The sequence below is a fragment of the Pinus tabuliformis genome, chromosome 9 (genome assembly GCF_031772625.1).
Source record: "Pinus tabuliformis cultivar Carrire ecotype Pingquan chromosome 9, CPIR1, whole genome shotgun sequence".
Lineage (NCBI taxonomy): Eukaryota > Viridiplantae > Streptophyta > Pinopsida > Pinales > Pinaceae > Pinus > Pinus tabuliformis.
Window position 1 is genome coordinate 1,358,255,216 of NC_142307.1, and position 27,297 is coordinate 1,358,282,512.

General features: G+C 39.6%; 1 protein-coding gene across 2 annotated transcripts in view; it reads right to left on the reverse strand.

Moving 5' to 3' along the window:
• Window positions 1–531: 531 nt before the first annotated feature.
• LOC149153551 (OVARIAN TUMOR DOMAIN-containing deubiquitinating enzyme 4-like) overlaps window positions 532–27,297 on the reverse strand; it is a 374,498-nt gene continuing 347,732 nt past the window's right edge. For both annotated transcript variants that reach the window (XM_089441047.1, XM_089441046.1), the window contains exons 4-5: window positions 1,188–1,286; window positions 532–949 (exon numbers count right to left, since the gene is read on the reverse strand). In XM_089441047.1, the coding sequence (XP_089297173.1) occupies window positions 781–949; window positions 1,188–1,286 (268 nt within the window). In that variant the 3' untranslated portion in view covers window positions 532–780. The remainder of the gene's footprint in view (window positions 950–1,187; window positions 1,287–27,297) is intronic.

The window sequence follows — 27,297 nt, forward strand, 5'->3', positions numbered from 1 at the left end:
TTTCTACGCATGATAAAGAGCAACCATGTAAAGTGTATGGTTACTTTCTACCTATGTTAGTGAGCAGCCATATGAAATGTCACTACACATGTTAAAGAGCAACCATGTGAAGTGTATGGTTACTTTCTACCTATGTTAGTGAGAAGCCATATGAAATGTCACTACACATGTTAAAGAGCAACCATGTGAAGTGTATGGTTACTTTCTACCTATGTTAGTGAGCAGCCATATGAAATGTCACTACACATGTTAAAGAGCAACCATGTGAAATGTCTGTTTACTTTCTACCTATGTTAATGAGCAGCCATGTGAAATGTCTAACTAGTAGATAGATCTTATGTGTCACTCTATTTATCTATGTATTTTAATGTGTACTTGCACAATGTAAGTTATTTAGTAATTTCAAATTAGTAAAACTATCAATTCCAGCATCGGCTTTTGTACCGATGAATAATCTTGAATCTAAGTAATTAAACTTAACCGAAAATGTATATTTGCCATGCAAGAAAATATTGTATTGAAACTTAAATATAATAGAACTTTGTTAATTCATATTATTTAATTATAATTTCAATATTCAACTTAGGATGACAGGGACCAATTGGAATCATAGAACAGCCTCCACATTCAGAACTGATATATAATCCACGTCCTCCCAACTTAAAGTCAACTCAGACCCAAGTGCCATGCATTCCAATACAATTAATTTTAAAATTAATAGCACAACCTTAATGACAAGCATAACATTCACTTGGAAATTATGGGACAGACTTATCAACTTTACAACTTTGACTTAGTCCCCTTTTTTGGCATTTGTAAAGCATCATAGTGTCCATATCCATGATACAAAACTCGAATAGGGTCATCTTTCCCATACTCCTGACCATACTCAGCGATGGATGTGAGATCATCAGGGTTTCTCCCGTTCATATATACTGTTATTGGCATTCTGCAAACATCAAAAAGAGTGAGCTTCATAATAATAAAGAAAAACATCTGAAGTAAAAATCAGGCTCTAGATTTACTCTATTTCTCTTAAGCCAGATCAATTTAGGTTTGGAGAACTTAAACTCGCAGATTTCAGACATAAAAGAAGCAACACTATAGCATAGACATTAACAGAAGGATGATCGTGATCACTTTTCAGAAAAATATTCAAGATATAAAATTAGTGCAACATAGCTTACTGCAGCACATGTGAAGCCATCAGTAGCTCTGGTTCTCCACCCCAAACATAAGGCTTCCTAATCTGCTTGACATAAGTATCAAAATCTCCCTCCAAGAACCTGCAAGAATAAAATGATAGGAAAATTCAAAATCAGAGGTTTGTACATTGATTAGCGAGACTGTAAAATAACACATATCACAGGCAATATGCATTATAGGAACACAATTTAAAGAAACTCTAAAATAACTCATGTCGCAAACAACATACTATGATTTCAGAATTAAGGCTTCTGTGATGAGAATTGCTTTGAAATCCATCTTCCGGATCCATTACAAAGATTAATTTTTCCATAATCTTATTGTGATGGATCCGGAAGATAAATTTCAAAACATAATATAATGTTGAAGTTAAGGAGCCTGACAACCCATCAAGATTATTACATGAGACCTAATTTCACAAACCATACACCTACGAGTTACATGGCTAAGATCTCAGAAATATGTTACATGGCTCTGGAAGATATCCACTAAAATGTTCATCTGAATGGTCTGAAAGGTATGAATGGTGGCCTGTATTAGTTGACCAAATTTGAGCATCCTTCTGCAAGGGCAGTTCTTAACATGATGATCCTGCCTCTGGCAGGAAAAGCAAGAATTTGGAAGGTTCAAATATCTCAGGCAATGTACAAATGTTCTAACATTGTCCACAAGCTTAATTGATTGAGGCAACTGTTTTGTCAAATCCACCTTCACAGTGCACACACACCCATAGAATCGCACGATATGTTGAAGAACCTTGATGCAGATAAAAACCTTCCCAAACCTCTCCAATATTGACTTCACACAAGTCTTGGCCTGATCCAGCATGTTAATGAACTCAATCCATAGTGGAAACATGACTTGATTGAATTTATAATCTATATGCTACGACCCAGTAATATTCCAAGTGTCCTAAAAGACTATGTGGGCAGCCTGATCTATGTCATATTGTAGCAATATCCATGACCAGAATAAGAATTCAAAAATATATCATCCTTAGCAAGGACAAATAATTGAACCTCTTGAATCCTTGAGATAGTTCTTGGCTAGAAAACCATGCCAATGCACCAGAAAGAGTTTAAAAAGAAAGGTTCTAATTCAATTTAGCTCCTGTATGATGGACTGTGGGACAATATATTTCAAATGTCTAATCAACAGGCTATTTCCTGTTGACCACTAGAGTGGCACCTGATGATTATATGAAGACTCCATGCCCAAGGATGATCCAAAGGACACTTGTACCATCAGATATCATCAGTCAACAAGAGTTTTTAAACTCTACTTCTATTTCTCATCATCTTTCTTGTACCCAAATTCGACACCCTGCGCGGAACTGTAATAAATGATACTAGTAATGATGAGTTTTGAGTCTGTAACAGGTCTAGGATGTTGGGACTTGATCAACAAACGAGTACACCTTGGAGTGTTTTTTTATCTAGTTAATTATCCCTTCTTTTTCAGAGGCGGATAATTTTCTGGGTTTTTTTCACTCACTTTTTAACCCAAAGTTGGGGTGACGGTTTGAAGGTTGAGCCCCTAACACATCTTAGTGTCTAGAGTCGATGTATATATATATATATTTGGTAGGTAAGCATCCATGGGAGATTTGAACCTTTGACCTATCGCAAGGAGTGCCTTAACAGTGCACCCATTCACCATCAATCCAAAGCCCCATGGGCTTAGAGTCGATGTATATTACCATACTATATTACACAAAAAATTTCGTGGAATTTGGTTAGGTCTAGGTAGTCATTTAAAAAAAATTTAGACTTTCTGCACTGCGAAAATTTTTAATAAAATTGTATTTGTAATGTAATAAGTTATGCTTAGAGAAGTTGTATGGGGTATGAGTAATGAAATTTGCACCTCTCACTTTAAAATTTCTACTATGACACACTTTGAGGGGTTAAAAATGTGTTTTGAACCCTCAAAACCCACTTTTCCTAAGTTTAGTGGGAAATTTGGCTATTAATTAAACCATAAATTAAATAAATGGAGAAAAATAAATATCCACACAGGCTAAATGTTGTGGAAATGAGGTGGAAAATTATGGGGGAGTTAAAGTGAAGTCCCAAGGTGATGTGGACTCCTACAATCAAGGAAATGACATGTACTCAAATAAAATTGAATTTCTGGCATTAAATGAGAAAACTGCTTACTTGGAAATTCGAATTTATGAAGTTAAAGCGCATTTGGGAAGATTTGAGAGAATATTTGATGGCGATTTTTGTGGAAAATTGTCCCCACATGGGTTACCACTCATATACACTTGTCATTCCATCATAAAATTCGAATTTGGCACATAAGGGAAGAAGAAAATGATGTCCACTTGCCAAAATTCGATTTTTACACTTGGCATTGGAGCTCCATTAAACAAATTCGAATTTCTCTTTGGGATTGTCATCTCATGCCACTTGTTTAATCGCTTCTACATTGGGATTGGCTCTCATAGTTCTATATAATAGAGCCTTGAGCTCTCATTTGTATCATATTGTTATTAGTTATTGTGCTTGCGGAAGCGCTAGTGCCTTTTACACTTTCAAAAATATCAATAAAAACTATGGGGTTTTATTCATGAGGTGTTCCTCCTTTGGGAGTGTGATGAATTGTTGATCGTTGGTATAATTCCTTTTACTCATTCTTTGATCTAATTTGTTTCCATATGCTCTTGTAGATTTGTTAATGTAGAGCTATCTCGCATTGACATTTGATTTAGAAGTATGATGTAAGTATAGAATGCTCTAATTGGTTTTAAATAAATCTCTAGATTTTCTTATAATTGTTTATTGCTAAATCTATATGGAACTAATTCTTGATTGAAGTTTTGTAGAGGGAACATCTTGTTGGGATCACAGAATCAAGCGTGAGGGGAAATCTTTAGAGAGACCAACCCACTCTTGATACATTCTTAAAGGAGCTCTCATTTGTTCTTTGAGCCTTCATAGTCTTATCTTACAAAGTGGTTTTGCAGGGGTTTTGGTGCATATCTTGTACACAAGCCGAACAATTCTAAATTTTAATCTCTTTTAAACAACATCGTACTTCATTTATTTCATATGCTATCTAAGAGCTTGAAGATGGCTAAGCAAAGACGAGAGTTTACTCTCACTCTTTAGCTTAGCCTTTTGTAAATTATAATTGTACATACACATTTTATCTTGTTGATTTTTTCACTAACATTTAACTTATTTTGCAGTGATTGTTTGGATTGTTTGCTAACTCGTGTGGAAGATTTTGAAGAGAAACCTCCCGCAACATCTAACAAGTGTTTGCAGGACCTTTGGCAAATGTTGGGGGTTCGATTTCCAAAGATGCCATGAGCCCTTTTAAGGCTTATTTTGGCAAAAGTTGAGTTCACTAGAGGGCTGCCCATTTTCCTCTCTAAGCCGTGGGCATTTGGAGGAAACTTTCACCTTGCTTCCCTTGCATAAGTTTTGTGAAATTTTGTTGTTACTCTCTCAAGAAAAGAGGTCTAGTGTCCAAGTTTCAAGCAATTATTGTGAAGACTCTCCTTGAAGTTTAGTTGAGGACTTTGAAGGGCCCTCTTCTCATTGTAATATTAATAAAAGATCTAATTTGCTTGTGGGAGCTTGGGATTTATCCCATGGTATCCTATCTCCCCATTGAGAGGGAGGCTTCTCTTGGGTGGATTGACATTTGTATGGTTTAAGCTTTCATACTTCATTTACTTACATGCATGCTTTAATTGAGAATTAACACAACCTCACTATCACATTTCATTAAGTTAAAATTTGTTACAATTTCATTTGAGCTTTGCATTCTCTATCTCATTTCATTAAGTTAAAGTTTGTTACAATTTCATTTGAGCTTTGCATTCTTTATTTCGTTGTTGATTGAAGATACAAGCTTACACTTTACATTGGGCAATCCATCTTTTACATGCAAGCATTTTATATTCTTAACAAACTTTGATTCGTTTCCATTTACCTTGGTAAATTGTTTCATGACCACTTGAGTACATGCTTCATTGTTATGCTACATTGTTATCTTGAATATTGGAGCAATTTATTGTCATTGTCTATTTGAAACAAATTTTACTTTCAAGCAAATTACTTGTATCATTTTAATTCATTGATGAGACACACGCAACACTTGTAAGCTAATTTTATTCCTCCAATTGAAGTTATAATTGCAACTTATGTTGAACACTTTCATTTTCAAGCATTGCAAATCAATCTCTTTGAAGCATTTGCATGTAGCATTATTTTATTTTAGGGAAAAAACTTACATGCATTTCGTATAGGAAGGTCTAAAGCCTCAATAAAATTTTATTTCCAACATAAGTTGGTTGAAGTAGACATCTTAGGGATTCTATACTCCTCTATTGACTCCTTATTGTGAGATCCATATTTTTGGGTGAAGGTGAGGTCTGAAGATTGAAGAGTTAAATTGTAATCTTGCTGTAGAGGTAATTAACAAAATTAACCAAGAGCACTTTTTATTACATTTACTTGTCTCTTGATGTTTGAGTTTTCATATGCAAAGTCCATTCCAAAAGCAAATATTGTAATCCTTTCAAACAAGTGCTTTCTTTTCATGCTTCAAATCTAATTGTATATTGATGTCTTGGTTTAGCACTTCCTTTCTTTTACATTTCTAATTTTTGGGTTTTGGCAAGATATGTTTCACATGTTTTGATTTATAAAGAGTATTATCTCACAAACATTTTGCATCTTACATATCTTGTGTTAACAATTTTTGTTTACATTTTAGGGTTACTTTTTTTCTTTTCTTTTGAGAGCATTACATTTACTTTGAGCAAATATATATTTAAATTGTTGAACAAATTCCTTATAAGACACTGGTTTTATGGTTTTTGTCATATTAATGATTGACATTGTTATTTCAAGTTGCTCATTTCATTTTCTCATAAATCCTTAAAAGTAATCCATTTCCACTATAACGCTCTCCTATAAACTCACATATTTTAACTTAATTTTTCATTAGGGACCACCCCCCTTAGCTAACCTAGGAGATAGCTCAAACGGAGAGAGTCGGGATTAGTGTGACAACCCCTTCTCTGAGTTCCTTGCCAACAACGACACTTTGTGGGGTTGAAGGCTTAAGTCAAACAACTAAAATATGACTGATTCTAGTTATAGAAGAATAAGGAAAAGGTTGTAACAGATTTTAAAGCATCAAACAAATACTTCAACATTTGTCACTGAAGAAAATTGCGCAAGAATAATATACTAATGGTTCAACAACAAAGCAAAACTCTGATTACATGAAATATCGGACAACAATCTAACCTGTTAACATGAGGTACGATAAAAACACACAAAATCTACCATAAATCTCTATGTAAAACATAACATTGCGAGATGTAAGGGAAATGGATCCTCAATTTAGCCTCTCAAGATATCTCATATAACATCAAATGTGCATAGATGAAACAAAGACACATAACTTATGAGAGAAATACTATAACACCAGAGTACACATTGTTAGTGTGAAATTCTAATTCTATTGCAGTGACTGGTTCTTATTCTCTTACCTAATTAGATTATTTGTCTTGACTCTTCTGCAAAATTTTTGTAGCAAATACTGAATAAAACACTAATGCAACTTCATAGAAATATAATTAACCGCAGGAACTGAGAAAATTATGCACAAACACACTAATAATGAACACCAGTACTTTCGGACAAATGTCCCTAGAAAAAGCCCAAAGGGAAAACCAGTTTTGCATGAGGGTTTTAATTATTAAATTCTTCAGCAAAAATATTACAACTAGTTGTTGTAAAATGACAAACCTCCGAAAATTTATTCTGATCACTTCTGCAAGTCTCTTTGATCTCCTGGAAGCAATTTGTCCCACCAGAACAAATTTGGCCTCCCTCTGAAGCTCGTTTTGGCTCACACGTGCGGCCTGCCAGATGAACTTGGCCCTACTGGCAACTCGCACTGGCTGGGAAAATCAACTCGGCCTCCATTAGAAAATCTCGACTTCTACTAGCAAATCGATCCTCCTGTGCAAATCAATCTCTCCTGCAAATTTTCCTTGCTTCAGAATTTCTCCCTCTCTGAGCAATTCACACTACTTGCTAGGGTAATTCGCACCCTTGCCTGGACCAACACACACTGCTGGAAAATCAACATCTATCTACAGAAAAATAGATCTCCAAGTCTCCTTGGAAATTACTGTGAAGAATCTCTCTGGTAATCTTTGCTGAAACCCTTGTTGCCGATGTCCTCGCACTGCCTTTGCGCCCTTGCTATCACTGCAACTCTGTGTCTCGATGTGTTCTCCAAATGACCCATCAATCTCCTCTTATAGTCTCTCACTGACGAATCAACGACCATGATCTAACCACAATCGATGGGTAAGATCATCTTGACCTCATCAAGTGACTTTTCTGAAAGTGTCTAGAGGAAAATTGATTTACCCCAATTCATACTAATTAATTAAGCTTATTTTCCTAAGTCAAACTTAGGAAAATTAATTTACTACTTAATTAAATATAATCAATGTCTTTCCTCATGAAACCTTTTCTAGGTATTGGAGAAAATGTGTTCCCTAGCCTCATAGACATAATCTGAGACTAGAACACCTATCCGAGCTACACAAACTAACACTCCCTCTTAGTGAGGAAGGTGTTCTGCATAACACCCAACTTGTCTCTGAAGAAGATGAACCTTGCCTTCCCCAAAGCCTTCGTCTAAATATCTGCTACTTTCTCGTCTGTAGGTATATAATGTAGTTGGACAATCTTGTGTTGCACACAATCCCTGATGAAGTGGTACTTGATGTCTATATGCCTGGACCTGTTGTGAAACACTGACTTCTTTGACAACCTGATGCAACTTTGATTGTCACAATGTATCATTGTCGTCTCTATCCTCTGACCAAAGAAGTCTACCAGCAACTTACGAAGCCATTTTGCTTCGCACGTAGCCATGCTCGTTGTTATGTACTCTATCTCTGCAGAACTTAGTGTCATGGACTTTTACTTCTTGCTGTACCAAGAAACAACTTTTGATCCCATGTTGAAGCAACACCTTGAAGTGCTTTTCTAGTCCACTGTGTTACCTGCCCAGTGTGCATCTGTATAGCCCACCAACTTGACACCATTACCTCGAGCATATCTGAACCCATACTCGACTATGCCATGCAAACACCTCAGCACATGTTTTTTTGTTGTCCAATACACTCTCTTTGGCTCCACCATGAATTGAATGCAAGAGTTTACTGCATAGGATATGTCTGGCCTGGCGTTGACTAGAGACATGAGAGGGCTTATCATCTGCCTATATAAGGGGGGGTACACATCTTTCTCTTTGGATGCATCTATATTTCTCCGATTGGTGATCATGGGAGTAGACATGACTATGTAATCTTCCATCCCAAATTTCCTCAAGATCTCTATACAGTATTTTCATTGACCAAAGAAAACCTCACCATCCATCTGCCACACCTCCATGCCTAGAAAATAGTGCATGAGCCCCAAATTCTTCATCTCGAACTCAGCTGCAAGATCCCTCTTGCACTCCTCAATGAGCCTAGTGAACCTGTCAAGAAGAATTCATCCACATATAGGACAAGAATGAGAACATATTCCCCAACCACCAAGTACTAGAGGTTCAAGTCCACCTCACTCTTCACAAAGCCCATGCCCTACAAGTATCTGTCGATGTGCTCCTACCATGCCTGGGAGCATGCTTGAGCCCATATAAAGCTCTCTTCAACCTGCACATGTGGATCTCTCTGTTGTGTTCCACAAAGCCCTCTGGTTGTTCAATGTACACCTCCTCCTGCATTTCACCATTTAGGAACACTGTTTTGACATCCATCTGATGAATTTTCCATACCATTTGTGTTGCTACTGAGATCGCGGCTCGTATAGAAGTGTACCTGCCCACAGGAGCAAAAGTCTCATCGTAATCTATTCCCCCTTTTGAGAGAACTCCTTGGCTACAAACCTAGATTTGTATTTCTCAATGTTGCCATCTACACCATGCTTGAACTTATAGATCTAGTGTGATCCAACCATCGCCCAATTTGTCAGCCTTGACAACCTCCCACACATCGTTTTGCATAATCGAGGAATATTCCTCAACCATTGCATCTCGCCGCACCTGCTCTTGTGTAGCCTCTTGATAGCTGGAAGGCTCGCTATCTGCTAGTTTACTGACTAATGCCATGTAGCCAGTGTATTCTGGTTGTCTCTGCTCTCTCCTACCCGTCCTAGGAGTCCCCACAAACAACTAAGCATCTTTAAATGTTTGCTAAACCTCTTGGTTCCTCCTGCCAATAGTGGAGTTAGGAACATCCACCTCCATACCCTCCTAATGCATCTCCCTAATATGCTGAATCTGCTGCTCCATGCTTTGCAAAGCCTTAGGAGCACTTGCACCTGAATTCATGCTCATACTAGTCATTGTACTCGTGCTCTGCTACTGCCCTTAATCAAGATGCTCAAATCTAGGAGATTCAACTAGCTGTTCACTCTGATCTTCAGCTGCTATCAACTCTCTGGACCTCCTATACGCCTTGTCCTCCATGAACCTAACATCCCACCTGACTATGATCCCCTAGCTCCTGGGATGAAGATCTTGTATGCCTTCGAGATTTCGCTATACCCAATGAAGTAACCTCACTCTGCAATCCGATCCAACTTCGAGCGTGTCTCCCCTGGAATGTGACAGTACGTTAGGAAGCCAAATATCGTGAAGTGTTTGACATCTGACTTCTTCCCGGTGAATGCCTCCTCATGTGTCATCTTGCCAAGCACTCTATGTGGGATCTTGTTCTAAATATAACCCGTTGTACTGAATGCTTCTGCCCTTAGATAGCATGGGAGATCATGGCCATACAACATCACTCTAGCTACGTTCGAAATAGGCCGGTTCTTCCTCTTAGCAACCCCATTCTGTTGCGGGTTGTAAGGAATTGTCCACTCTCTTCTAATTCTTGCCGTGGTACATAACTCTTGGAACTCTTTGTTGTGTACTACCTCCATTGCCTAACCAAAGGGTTTGGATCTTCCTACCTATCGCATTCTCCACTAGAGCCTTGAACTCTTGAAAGTGATTGAAGACCTCATCCTTGGTCTTCAAGAAATAGATCTAGATCTTCCTGGAGAAATCGTCGATAAAAGTAGCAAAGTACTCATACCCCCTGAGAGATTTCTTCAACATTGGTCCACATATGTCTAAATGCACAAGGTCTAATATCCCATGTGATATACTATGACTCCTTGGAAAAGATGCTTTTGCAAACTTCCCCAACACATCCTTTGCAAACATCATTGTGCTCTGCGCTCAACTCTGGAACACCTGTCACCGTCTCACAAAGCAGTGTAAGTGCTCCATGATGAATATGGCCCATCCTCCTATGCCATAGCCCCCCCAGTCTCTCAGATTGTTGCTACTAACTAGTGCCTTAAGAGTGTCCATTTGCAGTTTGTACAACCTGCTACTCCTCACCCTAGATGCTATAGGTGACTTCCAATCCTTGTGCTTCAACAACACCTTCGCCCTTCTAAAGATGACATTGCAACCTTTGTCTTGAAGGCTTCACTGGATTCATCCCCCCCCCCAAGTGTCGTGAATCCAACGTGTCGGACACGATTCTCTACTAACACGTTTCCGATACATTGTTGGCGAGTGTCTGAAGTTTGGGATTTGTGTCAGGAAGGAGTCTGATTCATGCCCAGAGAGAATCACAATTTTTGGACACGTGTTCGTCGAAATTGGGTTGCATTTGTCCATTTGCATTCATTGTTTGGGTGTTGTGGGACTGTGGTAGTGACTAGCAAAGGAGATAGGATTATTTTAGATTGATCGTGATACTCTTAAGCAGTCGTCCTCCACACCAGCATATGCATAGATTACATTGGATACAGAGGAGGAGGATGCAGAAGAGAGAAATTGTGGTACTGATGCTAAGTTTGATGTTGATGAGCTATAGGCATAACCTATAGCCTGCTGGTAGCAACCTATGAGATTCTTCCTTCCTGTTCTATGGTTCTAGGTTCTAGTGTCTACCTTGTTTTGTATTTTCTATTTTCCATTGGCATTCCTAGTCAGGAGTCCTTAGGACTCAGTACCTATGCAATACATTTTGATTTTGATGACTTAATGAGAAAATTGCAGTTTATGGTTAATTTCTTGTGTTTGTCCAATGTCAATTTATCGTATTCGTCATTGATGTAGTAGTAAGTGCTAGTTGTAAACTTGTATCATTGATGAATCATGATTGTATGCATAATGTTACAATGTACATGTATGATCGAATTTGTATCATCATGAGAATTTGTGTACTATCTATTAATTTTTTAATATATATATATATATATATATAATGTGTCCTATGTGTCATGTTCCGGGGGTCTCTGTGTCCCATGTCGGACTCTTGTACTTGCGTGTCCCATGTCGGACTCTTGTACTTGCGTGTCAAGTGACTTAGCTTGAAGGATTGATATGAAGATCAAGTTCATCCTCAAGCCTGGCACATGCAACACATCATGGATGGCTATTTGCTTGCCATTCTCCCTTTGAAATAGAACAGTCCCTCTGGAAATTGGGTTGCACTTGGACTTATTCCCCATCTGAATCTAGAACCTAATGTCCTCCTCCTTGTAGGTGGAGAAGTACTCTCTAACTCCTGTTAGGTGGAATGACGCTCCATTGTGTATATACCAGACACCTTGTGAATTCGAGCTAGACCGGAAAGCTAATAATGCAAACTCTTGCTCCATCCTGCTGGAATGCTCATTTGCGTCTATTGACGCTGCTACTTGCTTCTTTCCATTCTTCTTCCTCTGTGTGCAGTCGCTAACATAATGGCCAAACTTGTGGCAACCATAACACTTGACCTTTGATAGGTCCTTCTTCTTCTTCTCTCTTTTGAGCTTGGTCCCTTGTTAGAAACCTTCTTCGCTTTTCCTTTCCCTACTAAGGTGATGTTCTCCTGCTCTCTCTCAGCCTTCGATGCCTTGCCACTGCTACTGGTGCCATTGACTAAGCTAAGCCTCAACACCTCTTGAGTGAAATCACTCCATAGGCGATCCCAATATGGAAGTTTGTTTCGCCCATAAATCACTTGGACGAACATGCTCCATTCTTTGGAAAACCCATTGAGTGCTAAACGCACTAGCTCGTTGTCACTAGGCTTGTATCCAACTGCAGTTAGCTCATCTCAGGCAAGTCAAACTCTGGTGAGGTAGGAAGTCCGTCTTCTCCCTTATTCTGCTTGATGGTCCTCAATGTTTCCTTGAGAATCATCTTCCTGTTTTCTGAAGGATCCTGGTACAGTTTTACTACGGTGTCCCGCATCTCATTTGTTGTGCCTTTCTCTATGATATGTGGAACAATATGGTCCTTGACTCCATTAAGGATCAACCTCTTCATTTTGGCATTCTCCTTTCTGTAGGTGGCCTACTACTGTGGATTTGTTGGTATGACAATCACATTCCCCGCATACTCCTTTAGTCCATACTCATCCAAAAGGAATGACATTTTGGCCTTCCAAACACCAAAATTTGGGGCTCCATCCAACCTGTCTTGATCTCTCAAACTTGTTGCGGCCATCTCTGGAAAATCTGGAAATGTAGCGAACTCAAAGAAACTAGAGAAATAACTAAATAATTTCAAACTGGGTTTAAAAACTCTTTTCTTTTTCTCTTTCTGTGCCTAAGCATGTTTTCCTTTTGCCCTCAGATATGCTCTGATACCATGTGAAATTTTAATTCTGTTGTATTTACTGGTTATTATTCTCCTATCTAATTATATTATTTGTCTTCTGCAAAATACCTACGACAAATATTGAATAAAACACTACTACAACTTCACAAAAAAATAATTAACCACAGAAACTGAGAAATTATGCACACACACACCAATAATAAACACCAATATTTTCGGACAAATGTCCATGGAAAACCCCAAAGGGAAAACCAATTCTGCAAATGAGGATTTTAATTATTAAATTCTTTAGCGAAAATATTAAAATTGGTTGCTGTAAAATGGAAAACCTCCAGCAAATTATTCTGATCACTTTTGCAAGTCTCTCTGACCTCCTAGACGCAATTCACCCAACCAAAACAAATTCAACCTCCCTCTGAAGCTCATTCTGGCTCACAGGTGCAGCCTAGCAGATAAACTCGACCCTCCTGGCAACTTGCACTAGCTAGGAAAATCAACTCGGCCTCCACTGGAGAATCTCGATTTCTACTGGCAAATCGATCTCCCTGTGCAAATCAATCTCTCCTACAAATTTTCCTTCATCTGGAATTTTTCCCTCTCTGAGAAATTCACACTACCTGCTAGGGTAATTCGCATTCTTGCCTAGACCAAATTGCACTGCTAGAAAACTGACATTTGCAAAAAAACGATCTCCAACTCTTCTTGCAAATTGTTGTGAAGAATCTCTCCAATAATCTCTGCTGAAACCCCTGCTACTAATGTCTCTGCGTTGCTGTTGCACCCTTGCTATCATTGCAACTCGGTGTCTCGATGTGTTCTCCAAATGACCCATCGATCTCCTCTTATAATCTCTCATTGACAAATCAACGACCATGATCTCATCACAATTGATGGGTAAGGTCATCTTGACCCCATCAAGTGACTTTTCAGAAAGTTTCTAGAGGAAAATCGATTTACCCCAATTAACACTGATTAATTAAGCTTATTTCCCTAAGTTAAACTTAGGAAAATTAATTTGTTTTTCCACCTTGGATGCTTGACATATACTCTATTAACAATGAAGTATACATCATATCCCTTATCTTGTAATTGAGAGACAAAAATCAAATTCATTCCCATACTTGGTGTGAAAATTCTATTACCGCAGCAACTGATTTATTTTTCTTACTTATTCTTCAATAAGTTATTTACGAAATCGCTTCAGTAAATATTAAAATAAACTCTACTTCAGATATCACACCATAGAACAGAAACAAATACATGCACAAAAATCAAACACATCAACACAGTTATTTTTGGACAAATGTCCCCGGAAAAACCCAATGCGCGAAAACCGATCTAGCAGAGGATTTTATTAATCAGCTTTTCTTGAGTACAATTGGGTGCCAAACTGGCTCACCCAACAGAGATAAATTCTCCAACACCTCCCCTAGACTCAGCGTCAGACTTGCTGGCCTCTATGCAGCTCCCATACCCTCTACGTTAGCTCCTACCTCTCTGCGTCAGCACTGGGTCTCTCTGCATCACCCACGCAAGCCCTCTAGTGACTGCGCAATCTTGTTACCTCTGCGTCTGCCTCTCTGATCTTTGCATTGATCTTCTGGTACTGTCCCTACCTCTCTGTTCTGTACTCGCTACCTCTTGCTGCAATCTAGTCTTCTAGTTCGAATTTCTCAACAAGCCCCGCTCCAGAAATAGAATTGACTGGTCTCCCTCAGTGTATTTCCAACTGACCCTCAAGTCCCCTCTTATACTTTTCCTGTTGATGAATCAACGGCCGAGATTAAGTCCCTAATCAACGGCTAAGATTAAAATAGACTTGATCCTTATCTTTTGGAAGCTTCTCATCCTTATCTTTATTAATACCCATTAATATTTTTATTTCCCTAAGTTTAGACTTAGGAACTCATTAAAAATATTAATTATTTTAATAACTCTTCATTCGGATGGATTTTTCCAAAACGATTTCTAGGTTTTGGAGATCTCATGTGCTTTAGCCACTCCACCAATTTTCATGGCTAGATCACATCCAATGCTACCCCAAATCAAAACTCTTGCTCTTAGCGAGGACTGTGCTCTAGTAATACTCCACACTGAGCATCACACAGATTATATGGCATCGGTACCTATGCTGATGCTAGGCCTCCCCGCCCAACATCCTATGCACTGCTACATCCTGTACTGCTGCCCATGGCTCTACCACTGCCATTGCTACATCTGTACTGCAACTCTCTCTGCATCCGTGTTGCTACTGGTCCTTCTTCCCAACACTGCATCTGAACTGCAACTACCTCTGCATCTGTGCTGCTGCTGGTCCTTTCCTCCCAACACTGCATCTGCACTGCAACATCATACCCATTTCTGCTACTGAAATGGATTATTTATCATCTTCTCCCTGAAATAGGCAAACTTTGTTCTTCCAAGGGCCTTGGTAAGGATGTCTGCGACTTGTTCTCCTCTCGGAGTATCGCTGAACTGTACATTTCCGCGTTGGACACAGTGTCTGACAAAGTGACACTGAATATCAATGTGCTTTGACTGATCATGAAACAATGGATTCTCAGATAGCTTGATGCAACTCTGATTATCACACATGATTCTAGTCGCTTCCATCTTCCTTCTGAATAGGTTTACAAGCAGTTTTCTAAGCCATATGGCTTCGCACGAAGCTGTGGTAGTGGCCATATATTTTGCTTCAGCTAAGCTCAAAGCTACGGATTTTTGTTTCCTATTGCACCAGGAGGTCATTCCCAATCCAATGTTGAAACAGTACCCAAAGGTACTTTTCCTGTCTATTGAACTTCCTGCCCAATCTGCATCAGTAAATCCACTCAATCTGATATCCTTACTCCTGGTGTACAAGAGTCCATAATCGACTGTTCCCTGTAAATATCTGAGAACATGTTTGGCTGCTGCCCAGTGCACCCTCTTCGGTTCCACGATGAACTGACTGAGGGTGTTGACAGCGTAACAAATGTCTAGTCTGGTACTGACCAGATACATCAGGGATCCTATGAGCTGCCTGTATAAGATGGGATCAGCGTCCTTGTTTTTTGATGCATCAATTTTCTTCTAGTTGGTGATCATTGGAGTAGTCATTGGCCTACAGTCCTACATCCTTAATCTCTTCAGGATCTCTGTAGCATATCTCCCTTGTCCTAGGAAGATTTTATCCTTCTACTGCCAAAATTCCAACCCCAGGAAATAATGCATCTGTCCCAAATCCTTCATATCAAATTCTGTGGCTAAATTCTTCTTGTAGTCCTCGATGAGCCTGGATGATCCTATCAGGAAGAGATCATCCACATATAATACTAGTACTAGAGGCTCATTCTCTACAACCAGATAGTAGAGATTGGGATCTGCATCACTCTTGACGAACCCCATCTTCTACAAGTAGCCATCAATTCGACCATACCATGCTCTAGGCGCCTGTTTGAGCCCATACAAGGCTTTCTTCAATCTGCATACATGAAACTTCTTCTCATGTGTCTCAAAGCCTTCTGTTTGTTCAATGTATAGTTCTTCTATCACCCCATTCAAGGATGTCGTTTTGACATCCATCTGATGAATCTCCCATCGCATCTGTGCTGCAAGAGATATCATGGTTCTAATAGATGTATACCTGGCTACTGGGGCAAAGGTCTCTTCATAGTTTATTCCTTCCTTTTGAGCATACCCCTTAGCCACAAACCTGGCTTTCTACTTTTCCATACTACCATCTGTAGCATATTTAATCTTGTAGATCCATCTTGAACCTACCACTGATTTGTCCTGAGGCCTAGGTACAACTTCCCAGACATCGTTCACCATTGTAGAGTTGTACTCCTCCACCATTGCATCCATCCAAACTTGATGTTGAGCGGCTTCCTGAAAACTGGAAAGCTCTCCATCCTGAGCTACTAAGGCCTGATAGATATCTGGCTGTCTTCGCTCTTCTTATTGTTCGGCGGTGCTCCAATGAAAAATTCTGCATCCCGCAGAATTTGTCGAAGTTCCCAGCTCATTCTTCCCCTGGTAGCAGGTGCATTTGTCAGCTCCTCCTCTTCCTATGATTCTTCCCGTTCTGAAGGAGGATTCTTGGCTTCCGCTGGTTGAGGTGGTTTGACCAATGGCTCATCTTTTGATTGCTCTTCGGAAGGCATTTCTCGAGATTTTCTGAAGGCTCTATCCTCCATGAACTTCACATCTCGTCGAACTACTACCTTCCTTCTCCCTGGAAGATAGATTCTGTATGCCTTAGCATTCTCGCTATATCCCACCAGATATCCTTTCTCTGCAGTTTGATCCAGTTTGATCCAGTAGACTATGAAGAGACCTTCGCCCACACAGGTAGGCCCTCCAGTGACTGTGCAGTCCTGCTGCCTCTGCATCTTCCTGAGAGGCTCTGCATCTACCTCTCTGATCTCTGTGCTGATCTTCTGGTACTGTCCCTGCCTCTATGTTCTGTACTCGCTTCCTCTTGCTGCAATCTAGTCTTCTAGTTCGAATTTCTCAACAAGCCCCGCTCCAGAAATCAATGTTGCGAAAATCACGATCGGGATTAAATTGGCGAGTGTCTGAAATCGGAAAAAATCATAAAAATTGGCAAAAAATCGGCAAAATAAAAATACAAAAATCAAGATTTTTTCGAAAAAATTGGGATTAAATCACAATTTTTTCAAAATGAAAAAATCATTGATTTAATTGGCTGATTTAATCATTTCAACAAAAAAAATCGCAATTTTCGCAACACTGCCAGAGATCAAACTGACTGGTCTCCCTCAGTGTATCTCCAACTGAGCCTCAAGTCCCCCGTTGATGAATCAACGGCCGAGATTAAGTCCCTAATCAACAAGTAAGATTAAAATAGACTTTGATCCTTATCTTTTGGAAGCTTCTCATCCTTATCTTTATTAATACCCATTAATATTTTTATTTCCCTAAGTTTAGACTTAGGAACTCATTAAAAATATCAATTATTTTAATAACTCTTCATCCGGATGGATTTTTCCAAAACGATTTCTGGGTTTTGGAGATCTCATGTGCTTTAGCCTCTCCACCAATATTCATGGCTAGAGCACATCCGATGCTACCCCAAATCAACACCTGGAACATGCAGTACATTCATGGCCTGAAGAATATCCCCTGCTGCTGTTTGGAATATAACGGTTCCTTTTCCTATTGGGGTGCACTTCATCCTATTACCCATTGTGATGTGAAAGTTTGTCTGTTCCTCTTGATAGCTCGAGAAATATTCTTGTTCTCTAGTCATATGAGTTGAAGCCCTGCTATCAATGTACCAGCCCTCGGCTGATGCATAACTTGATAGGCAAGCAAACTCCTCTTCCATCCTGGAATCTAATTCGGAAATATTCCGATCCCTACTGTTCTCCATGCCCTTTTTCTTTGCTTCCATCTTGCCTGAACCTTGCTCTGATACCATGTAAAATTTTGTTGCAATAATTGATTTATTTCCCCGACTTATTTATGATAAGTTATTTACCAATACTTTAGTAAATACCAAAATAATTTCAATTGCAGACTTCTCAAACTAGAACTGAAAATGAAACAGCAAGAGAAACATTAGCATATGAACAATCACATTGACATGCTTGTTTTTGGACAATCGTCCCCGGAAAACCCAATGTAGGAAAATCGGTGCAACAGATCTGAGGATTCTTATTATTGGCTGTAAATCTCTAAATACAATCTAGGATGCTCATCTAACAATCCTTTATAGAGAAAACACTGCCGGAAAAATCTGAGTGAGTTTTGCCTCACTTCACTCGGCAGAATTCCGCTTGATCCGGCAAACGACTGGCTAACCCCGGCTCTTTCTACGCTAGCTCCGCATCACCTTCTCTGCCCTCTGTGTCAACTCTCCCTGCTGTTCCAATAGTTCTCGGCAATTCCCAACAGTTTTGGCAGTTCCTGACAGTTCCAGCTGTTCTGGATTTTGCATGACAGACAGCTTTTCAGCTCTGCGTCGGCCCTTCTGGCTCTGCGTCAGGACTGCGTCGGCCCAGACTAGCCCAGCGTCAGCTCTCCCAGCTATTGCGCTGCTTTTCTGCAAGCTCTCTCTGCCTCTCTGTTCTGTATTTTCCAGAAAGTCCTTCTCCTGGATTCTCTCTGCCCCTCAGCTGCAAGATCTCCCCAATCGATTTTCCTCCTCAGAACTTTTCACCTCATAAAATCGATTTCCTCAATATCTCTGTGTGTTTCCAAATGAACCCCAAGCCTCCATTTTATACTTTTCTTGTTGAGTCTTCAACAACCGAGATTAAGTCTCTAATCAACAACTAAGATTAAAACATGATTTGATCCACATTCTAGATCATTATCACCCATATTTTGATTAATACCCATTAATATTTTAATTTCCCTAAGTTTAGACTTAGGAACTCCATTAAAAATATTAATTATTTTAATAAAATACAATCCATGTGGAATTTCACCAAGAGGTTTCTGGGTTCTTTAGAACTCATGTGCCTTAGCCTCTCCACCAATTTTCAAGGCTAGAGCACTTCCAATGCTACCAAAAACTAACAATTAGAGCATCCTACAAGTTGGAGCCTCCTTCAGTTGGAGCTAAAAACTTGATGTAATTATTTTTGAAGACAAATATTAAGAAGCGTTCGATGGTTTTTGACACAGAGGGTGTTTACCACCTAAAAATATCTATGTCTACTGTCTTAATTATTATGCATTGTTGAATGGTGTTGTTTATTGTTTATGTTGATGAAATGTTAAAGACAATTAATGCTCTGAAAGATTAAAAATACTAATTGATAAGAAATATTGATTCACCCCCTCTCAGTATTTCCAACAATTGGTATCAGAGTAGGTTCCTTTAGTAGCATCTTAACAGCTGGAAGGTAGATCTTATAGTACAAAGATGGGAAAATCAAAGAAGCAAGTTGCCAAGCGTTCAAAGGAAATTCCACCTACTGAAATAATTTCAGATCCTATTATTACGAATAACAAGAAGGAAGCTCCTGAAGAAGAAGATGAATAGGTGAGCGAGATCGAATTTTAAAATGAAATTGTCGGAATTATAAAGGAGCTTGAGGGTGAAAAAGAAAAGATTAAATTTTTGGAAGTAGAACTGAAGATAGCAAAAGGACACCAGTAGCCATAATAAGAGGAATGAAGAATTAAAGGAAATCATTAGTAGCCTTAAATTGTGACTAGAAAAAGCCAGAAAAGTTGAAGTCACTTAGAAGAGAACTTGAAGAAAGTAACAAAAAATGGAATAACACAGAAAAGGAAAATCGCACACTTAAAGAAGAAATTGCTCTATTGAAACTCGAGGTGCAGGAACCAGAAAAGAAAGAGAAAGAACTGATAAGCCAACAAAAGGAATCTAGTAAAAGGTACGTATCTGAAGTTGATCAAAAGCAAAGGGAACTGGATACAATTGTTGGAGCAATAAACAAGCTCAAGAAGGAAAATGGAAGGTAGAAGGAATAGACAAGTTCTCAACAAAGAAGCAGGAAAGGTCACTCTTCCAAAGCTACAAATAGAAGAAGCAGAAAGAAGAAGACAAATATTGAAAAGTTGGTCTCAAGAAGACCTTGCTCAAAAGCAAGAAGAACTTGACGTAGCTTTTACTGAAATCAAAAGGTTCAAGGAATGGAAAAATGAACACTTGCAGATATTGACAGGAAAGATCAAGAATTTACACAGTTGAAGATGAAGGCAAAAGAAGTAGGCAAAGCTCCATGTGACGAAGACACAAGCTCCAAGACTTTGGAGAATAAGATTGATGAGAAGATTGATCAAAGTGAAGGACCGAAGAAGATTGAAAATGTTGCGGCTCCAAAGAATAATGTTGAAGTAATCAAGGACAAAGGTCAACAGAGGATTGTACCATTGCCTTCGAAGAAGAATGAATACAGAAGACCATCGAGACAAGATAACTCATCCAGGTACTCTAGTTTGTTTAATGGTTATTGTTTTTCATGTACTAACTTTGGACATATTGTAAAGATTATGACAGGTACAATTATCAAGGGCATTATCAAATCCCTAGAAATAGGTTTGTTGGTGGACATATGGCTAGAGATTGTAAAGATTACGATAGGTACAATTATCGAAGGCATTATAAAAACCCCAAAAGCAGGTTTGCTGGATCCTGAAACATGTTTCACAATGACTTTGATAGGAGGATGTATGTACTCAAACCCAATGTTGAATGTTACAAATGCCATAACTATGGCAACATAGCTTGCGATTGCAGGTATAGGATGGAATCTTTCATGGTGGACAGTCTAACATCAGGTACAAGAAGGTTGGAGAAGAAAACAAAAGGAAGAAGATCAAGCAAATGAGAAAGTCTCAACAATCATGCTTTCAGGTTTCAAAAAGGCAAAAAGTCATGATGAATCAACAGGTACATTGGACGATGACATGGTTCAGGATGATCCAATTGAAGAGTTGGGTGATAGTAGATACACTAGCTTGTTGACTCCCTGAATTTTGAAGAGGGGGAGTCTATGTGGCGATAGTTGTATGGTTGAAGATCGATCATTGACAGGTTGACAATCGGAAGATATGAAGAAGTGTCATGGGCAATTTCAGTGGAATAGTAGTTTTGGCAGGCAAGATCCATCCATATTGATAGGTAAAGCCAATAGTGGCAATCCATTTGAAGTATAGCATGACAAGGGGAGACACGTTGTTTATTGTAGCCAGCATTGATCAAGGTATTTCGAAGCATATGAGGTATCTTGCAGGAATACAAAGGAAGGCATTTCAATCGGGGGAGCATAGGCAGATTACAAGTCCATAGGAAGCAGGCAGATTGTTTGGAGGAGTCACCCTTTGCCATTGATGTCAAAGGGGGAGAGAAATCAAGAGAGGAAGATCAAGGCATGAGTTCAGGGGGAGAAATGATCGCACTTGAAGTACATGTGTTGCCATCAATGACAAAGTGGGAGATTGTTGAATGGTGTTGTCACCGATGTCAACCCTAGCATTTGACTTTGACTAAAACACTTATCATTGATGTCAAAATGTTAATGAATGCTCTTATATTTGTCTAGATTACATCAAGTTGGAAGCTCCACTATTGGATGGTTGAAAACCCTATTTCTAGGGTTTGGGTTCCCTAGAGTAAGAACTTACGCTATTAGTTTTTGTAGCATCAGATGGTGTTCTAGTCTCAAAATTTGTGGAGAGGCTAAAACACAAGATATCTACAGAACCCAAAAATTGTTTCTCAAAATTCTACCTAGAGACAACTCAATTAAATTAATTGACCGATAATTAAAAAATGCCTAAGTCTAGGTTAGGGAAATCCATTAATTAATGGGAATTAATTGAGAAAGGTGAGCATTCTATAGAAACTCACATGAATCAACTCAGATATGATTTCGGCCATTGATAAGGACTTTATTGTGGCCTTTGTTGATCCAACTAGAGATTATAAGAGGAGGTCGATGGGGTTGGAGAAGAACACACAGGAGGAGTGAGTTTCCTTTGCAAATCGATTTTCCAAAGAGCAACATTTAGCCTGAAGAAATTGAGCCAGAAGGAAGCATGGTCTAGAGGGAGATCAGTAGAATATTTTTGGAGGAGTATTACAGATCCGGAAGAGTTAGTTGAGAGGAGGACGACTTTTCCTCAGAAAGCTGCGCAAGGACTACGCAGGAGGGCTTTAGAGGAGACTTTGATTCAGCTAGAGGAGTCGTCGAATCATTTGCTGAGGGCTGAAATAAATTCCAGGAGGCCAAGTAAGTCACTTCTCGAGGCAAAGACAGGCAGAGCTGCAAGATTCAGGTTCCGGAGGCAATGCAAATTAGCCAGCATAGAGGCTCATGTAGGGGCATTTCGTGTGGACCAATTTGGCTAGATTTCGAAGCACAATCAGTTGTGGTGCTAAGGTATTAGCCTCATAGATATTTTGCCAGTATTTCTTTGAGATTGGATTACTATATTAAGCATCCAAATTGTACTCAGAATTTTCGCTCATGCACCAGTTTTCCCTCATTGGGCTTTTTGGTGGACAATTGTCCAAAAAATAACTATCAAATTTTATATTGTGTGTGCATATTATTTCTTAGTTTCCAATTTATTTTCTTCAATGTTTTAATTGTGAAGAAATTGCAGTGTGATTAGTTTGATATTTTGTTGTAACAAAATAAAATGCATAATTTTATTTGTTAGAAGAATTAGTTCCAATCGTTACATTTCAAGCAATTTTTCACATGGTATCAGAGCGAGTTTGATCAGACAAGAAGCTCAGAGGCGGAAGGAGGAAATCATTCAGATTCAGAGGGAGTCTAGTAGTTTGATTTCTAGGACTACACAAAGCCTAGCAAGGCAGTGCGAATTGTTGGACAGGGGGTCCAATTTCCAGTTGCAGAGTGCAAAAAGGGTCAATTTTTTCAAGTATTGTTTTGAATAGGAAAAGGTGAGCAGATAAACATTTTTGCAGGGCAGATCCTTGATCTGGGCAAAGATAATTTGCAACAGGGATTACAGTAGTAGATTAGTGTCGGGTTGAACAAAAATTGCACACACTGGGGGATTTTCTCAGAGGGTTTCCAAATCCAAGCTATTGGAGGAAATCTGAATCTTCCAATTGTCGGTAGAAGAAGCAACAGGCAAATCTGCGCATTCCAGGAGGGAGTGTGGGAAGTAGTGTTAGCAGCTGAGCAGGAGAGGAGGAGATTCCTGTTTATATCCCAATTGTGAGTTTTGCAGAAGATGGCCTCAACAGGGCTTAGAGATTAGGACAAATTGGATGGTGCTTCCAACTACGTTATTCAAAAGGCCATAATGTCCTTTCTGCTAGATGAGAATTGTATGAAGGATTACGCAGAGAGAGCTATAGCTGTACCTACAGACCCGCAACAACTAGAGAATTACAGAAAGGAAATGGCCAAGGCAAAGCAGTTGATCCTTGATGGAGTTTGGGATCATATAGTCTCACACTTAGCAGCCAAGAATACAGCCAAAGAATTGTGGGATGGACTCACAGCACTATATTAGAATCCTTTCGAGAATCCGAAGCTATTCCAGAAGGAGAAGATGAGAACCACTAGGATGCAGAAGGGAGAAGAAGTTACCCCCTATCTCACCAAAATTCAAGATATCCGGAATGAGTTGTCAGTAGTAGGAGAGACGCCACAAGAAGCTAAATTGGTGTGTGTAACCTTCAATGGTTTCTCCGAGGAGTGGGCTACTTTTGTCTAAGGTATCACAGGACGAGATATGCTACCTGGATGGGGTCGTTTATGGTCAGATTTCATGCAGGAGGAGATGCAACTTTCTCTAGTCAAGAGTAGTCTCGGTGGCAGCAGCAGAGGATTGAAGACTGTGAAGGAGGAGGAGAACGTATCCCTTGCATCAAAGGGAAGGCAAAGAAAGGTCCCAGTTAGGGACAACGCTCATAGGGAGGTGAGAAGAAGAAGAAGGACTTGCCGAAAGTCAAGTGCTTCAAATGTGGTGAGTTTGTTCACTACAATACTCAGTGTCCTCAAAGGAAGAAGGAACGAAGGAGAAGCAACAGCAGGGAGCAACTTCGACAGAGATATCTCAGTTGTTCTCCAGGTTGGAGGAAGATTTTGCTTTGTATGTAGCTATACCTCTGGTGAGAGGTGGGGAGACATTGAGCTCTAGACTCCAAAGTTGCACAGAGTTGGGCAAGGTCCATCAAGGTGAGCATCAGGCAAGTGTTTCCTCTTGGATCAATACCTTTGCTACAGGGGCCCACAGTATTTAGTAGCAGATAGATCAATGTCAGATGGCGCAGTCAGTGCTTGAGGGACAGTTGCAGTGCTAGTTGCAGTCAGTGCTTGAGGGGAATGTTAATTTATGGTAGCATCGAATGTGCTCTAAGTCTCAAATTTTGCAGGGAGGCTTAGAAACATGCATTCCCCAATACCCAGAAATCATTTTGGGAAATTCCACCCGAAGGCAGTTTTATTAAAATAATTGATTATTTTTAATGGGACCCTAATGTTGATTTTGGGTAGCATCAGATGTGCTCTAGCTTCGAAATTTTGTGGAGGGACTAGAATACATGATATCTCCAAGACCCGGAAATCGTTTGGAGGAGAAATTCCACCCAGATGAGGAGTTATTAAAATAATTAATATTTTTAATCGGTTCATAAGTCTAAACTTAGGAAAATAAAAATATTAATGGGTATTAATAAAGATATGGGTGAGAAGCTTCAAAGTGACGAGGATCAAGTCTGTTTTAATCTTAGCCGTTGATTAGAGACTTAATCTCAGTCGTTGATTCATCAACAGGAAAAGTATAAGAGGAGGCTTGAGAGACAGTTGGAAATATACCAAGTGATCAGCCAATTCGATTTTTCTGGGGTGAGGTTTGCTAAGAAAATCGAATAGGTGATCTGAGTTGCAGTGAGAGGGGTAGTAGTAGAGAGTTGGATCGGAAGGGAGTTCCGAGCCAACGAGTACCAGGCAGAGAGGCAGCAGTAGCATTAGAGAGGCAGCGTAGAGGCCTATGTAGCCCAAGAAGGGGCTCACATAGAGCTGGCGCAGGCCAAGAGGGTTTTTGCAGTGGCAGTGCGAGATAATTGTCGGAAGTTCAAGATTTTGCTGGGAGTTAGACGTTCTGAGCTGGGAAGGCTGAAGTTGAAGCTCCTGAGAGCAAATCGATTCAACAGAGAAGTGACACAGTCTCCCAGAGGCAAGACGCTGGCCCACACAGAGCAGATTGTGTTGGGATTTTCGCAGTGCTTGTTGGAGTCAGCCATTCAGTGGATTAGTTGAGACTTGGAGAACGAGGTAAACCCTCCTATGTATTTCTTGCTGCCATAACATCTCTAAAAGGTCAACCGGTGTGACAGTCAACCTGTTGTACTCAGATTCTGCTTGCTTAATAATACAAACCCTCTATATGCTGCACCGGTTTTCCTGCATTGGGTTTTTCCGGGGACATTTGTCCAAAAATAACGGTGTCCCTTGTGTGTTTGTCTCATATCGATTTCAGTTTATGATCTGTATGTCAGTGTAGTCCGCAGTAGTGTTTTTCATCATTGTTTAAACAATTAAATAACTTGTTGAATGTAAAAACAAGTAGGAGGTGATAAACCAGTGATTGCAATAGGATTTTTGATGTGTAGATTTAGAAATTTTCACACTTAAGTCTAAACTTAGGAAATTAAAATAATTAATGGGTATTAATCTAAACTGTGGGTGTAACTTCTAGAAGAAGACGAGGATCAAGCCAAAATTATCTAAGCCATTGATTAGAAGTTAATCTGGGTCATTGGTTGTCCAACAGAAATATATAAGAAGAGGCTTCAGAGGAACTTGGAGCACACATAGTGGGGAGATCAGAAGTTCGATTATCTGAAGCAAAGCAGCTGTCAGAGAGATTTTCGATAATGATCTTGTGCAGTGAGGGGCAGGGATAGTATCCGAAGGGAAATCTTTCCTGGTCGGAGAATACTCAGTAGAGAAGATAAAGAGATATCTAGCATAGGCAGTGCAGAGCTAGAGAGGCTGATGCAGAGCCACGTAGCGTTGCGGGAGTCCGAAATTTGCTGGAGGGTTCGATTTCTGTAGCTGGAAGGCAGGGTGTAAGACCGGGAGAGAAAAACTCAGAATCTCAGAGGCAAATCGATCAACCGGAATGAGTGACGTAGGTCCTAGACAGTGTGAGGCTAGGATGGCGCAGACACTGCACAGAGGCAGCCAGGGATTGTTCATTCAAGTGCTGGATCAACCAGGACTTCCAATGATAGTATGAAGTAATCTCACAAATCTCTCTGTCAATGATATTCTCTGTAATTGGATTGTCGAGAAGGCATCTAGAGATTGTATTAAGAAATTACTATTGCTTGATAATAAAACCCTCAGAGTTGTTGCACCAGTTTTCCCCCATTGGGTTTTTTCGGGGACATTTGTCCAAAATAACTGTGTAGATGTGTTGTATCTCTTTCCTGTTTAGTTTTTTGTTTCCGTTTATAATTAAATGGTGTAGGTTGTAGTGTATTGGTTTCGATATTTACTATAGGAAACAATAACTAACTTGATTCACAAATAAAAAAGTAGGAAAAGAGGGGTTCCCGGTGTGACGTAGTTTTCTGTAGGCAATTGTTGGGCAGAAAGACGTTAGAAGGAAGAAGAGAGACGCTTGAGGGAATTTCTTCCTCAGAGAATTCCTTGCCATGGAATTCTAATTCTCATTTGTTGAGCAACAACATGAGAGAGGAGGTCATTCAACTTTTTCGATTGGTAGAGATGGCAACTAATGGATTGAGAGATCAAGATAGGTTAGATGGGGCATCCAACTATGCGATCTGGAAGGCAAGGATGCCATGCCTTCTAGATGAGCATTTTCTCAAAGTCTATCGACAGCGTGGTAGATGAGCTCGCGGATCCAGATCTGCTCAAGAAGTACAAGGGAGAAATGGCAAAGACAAAAATAATGATCCTCGATGGAGTGAAGGATCATATA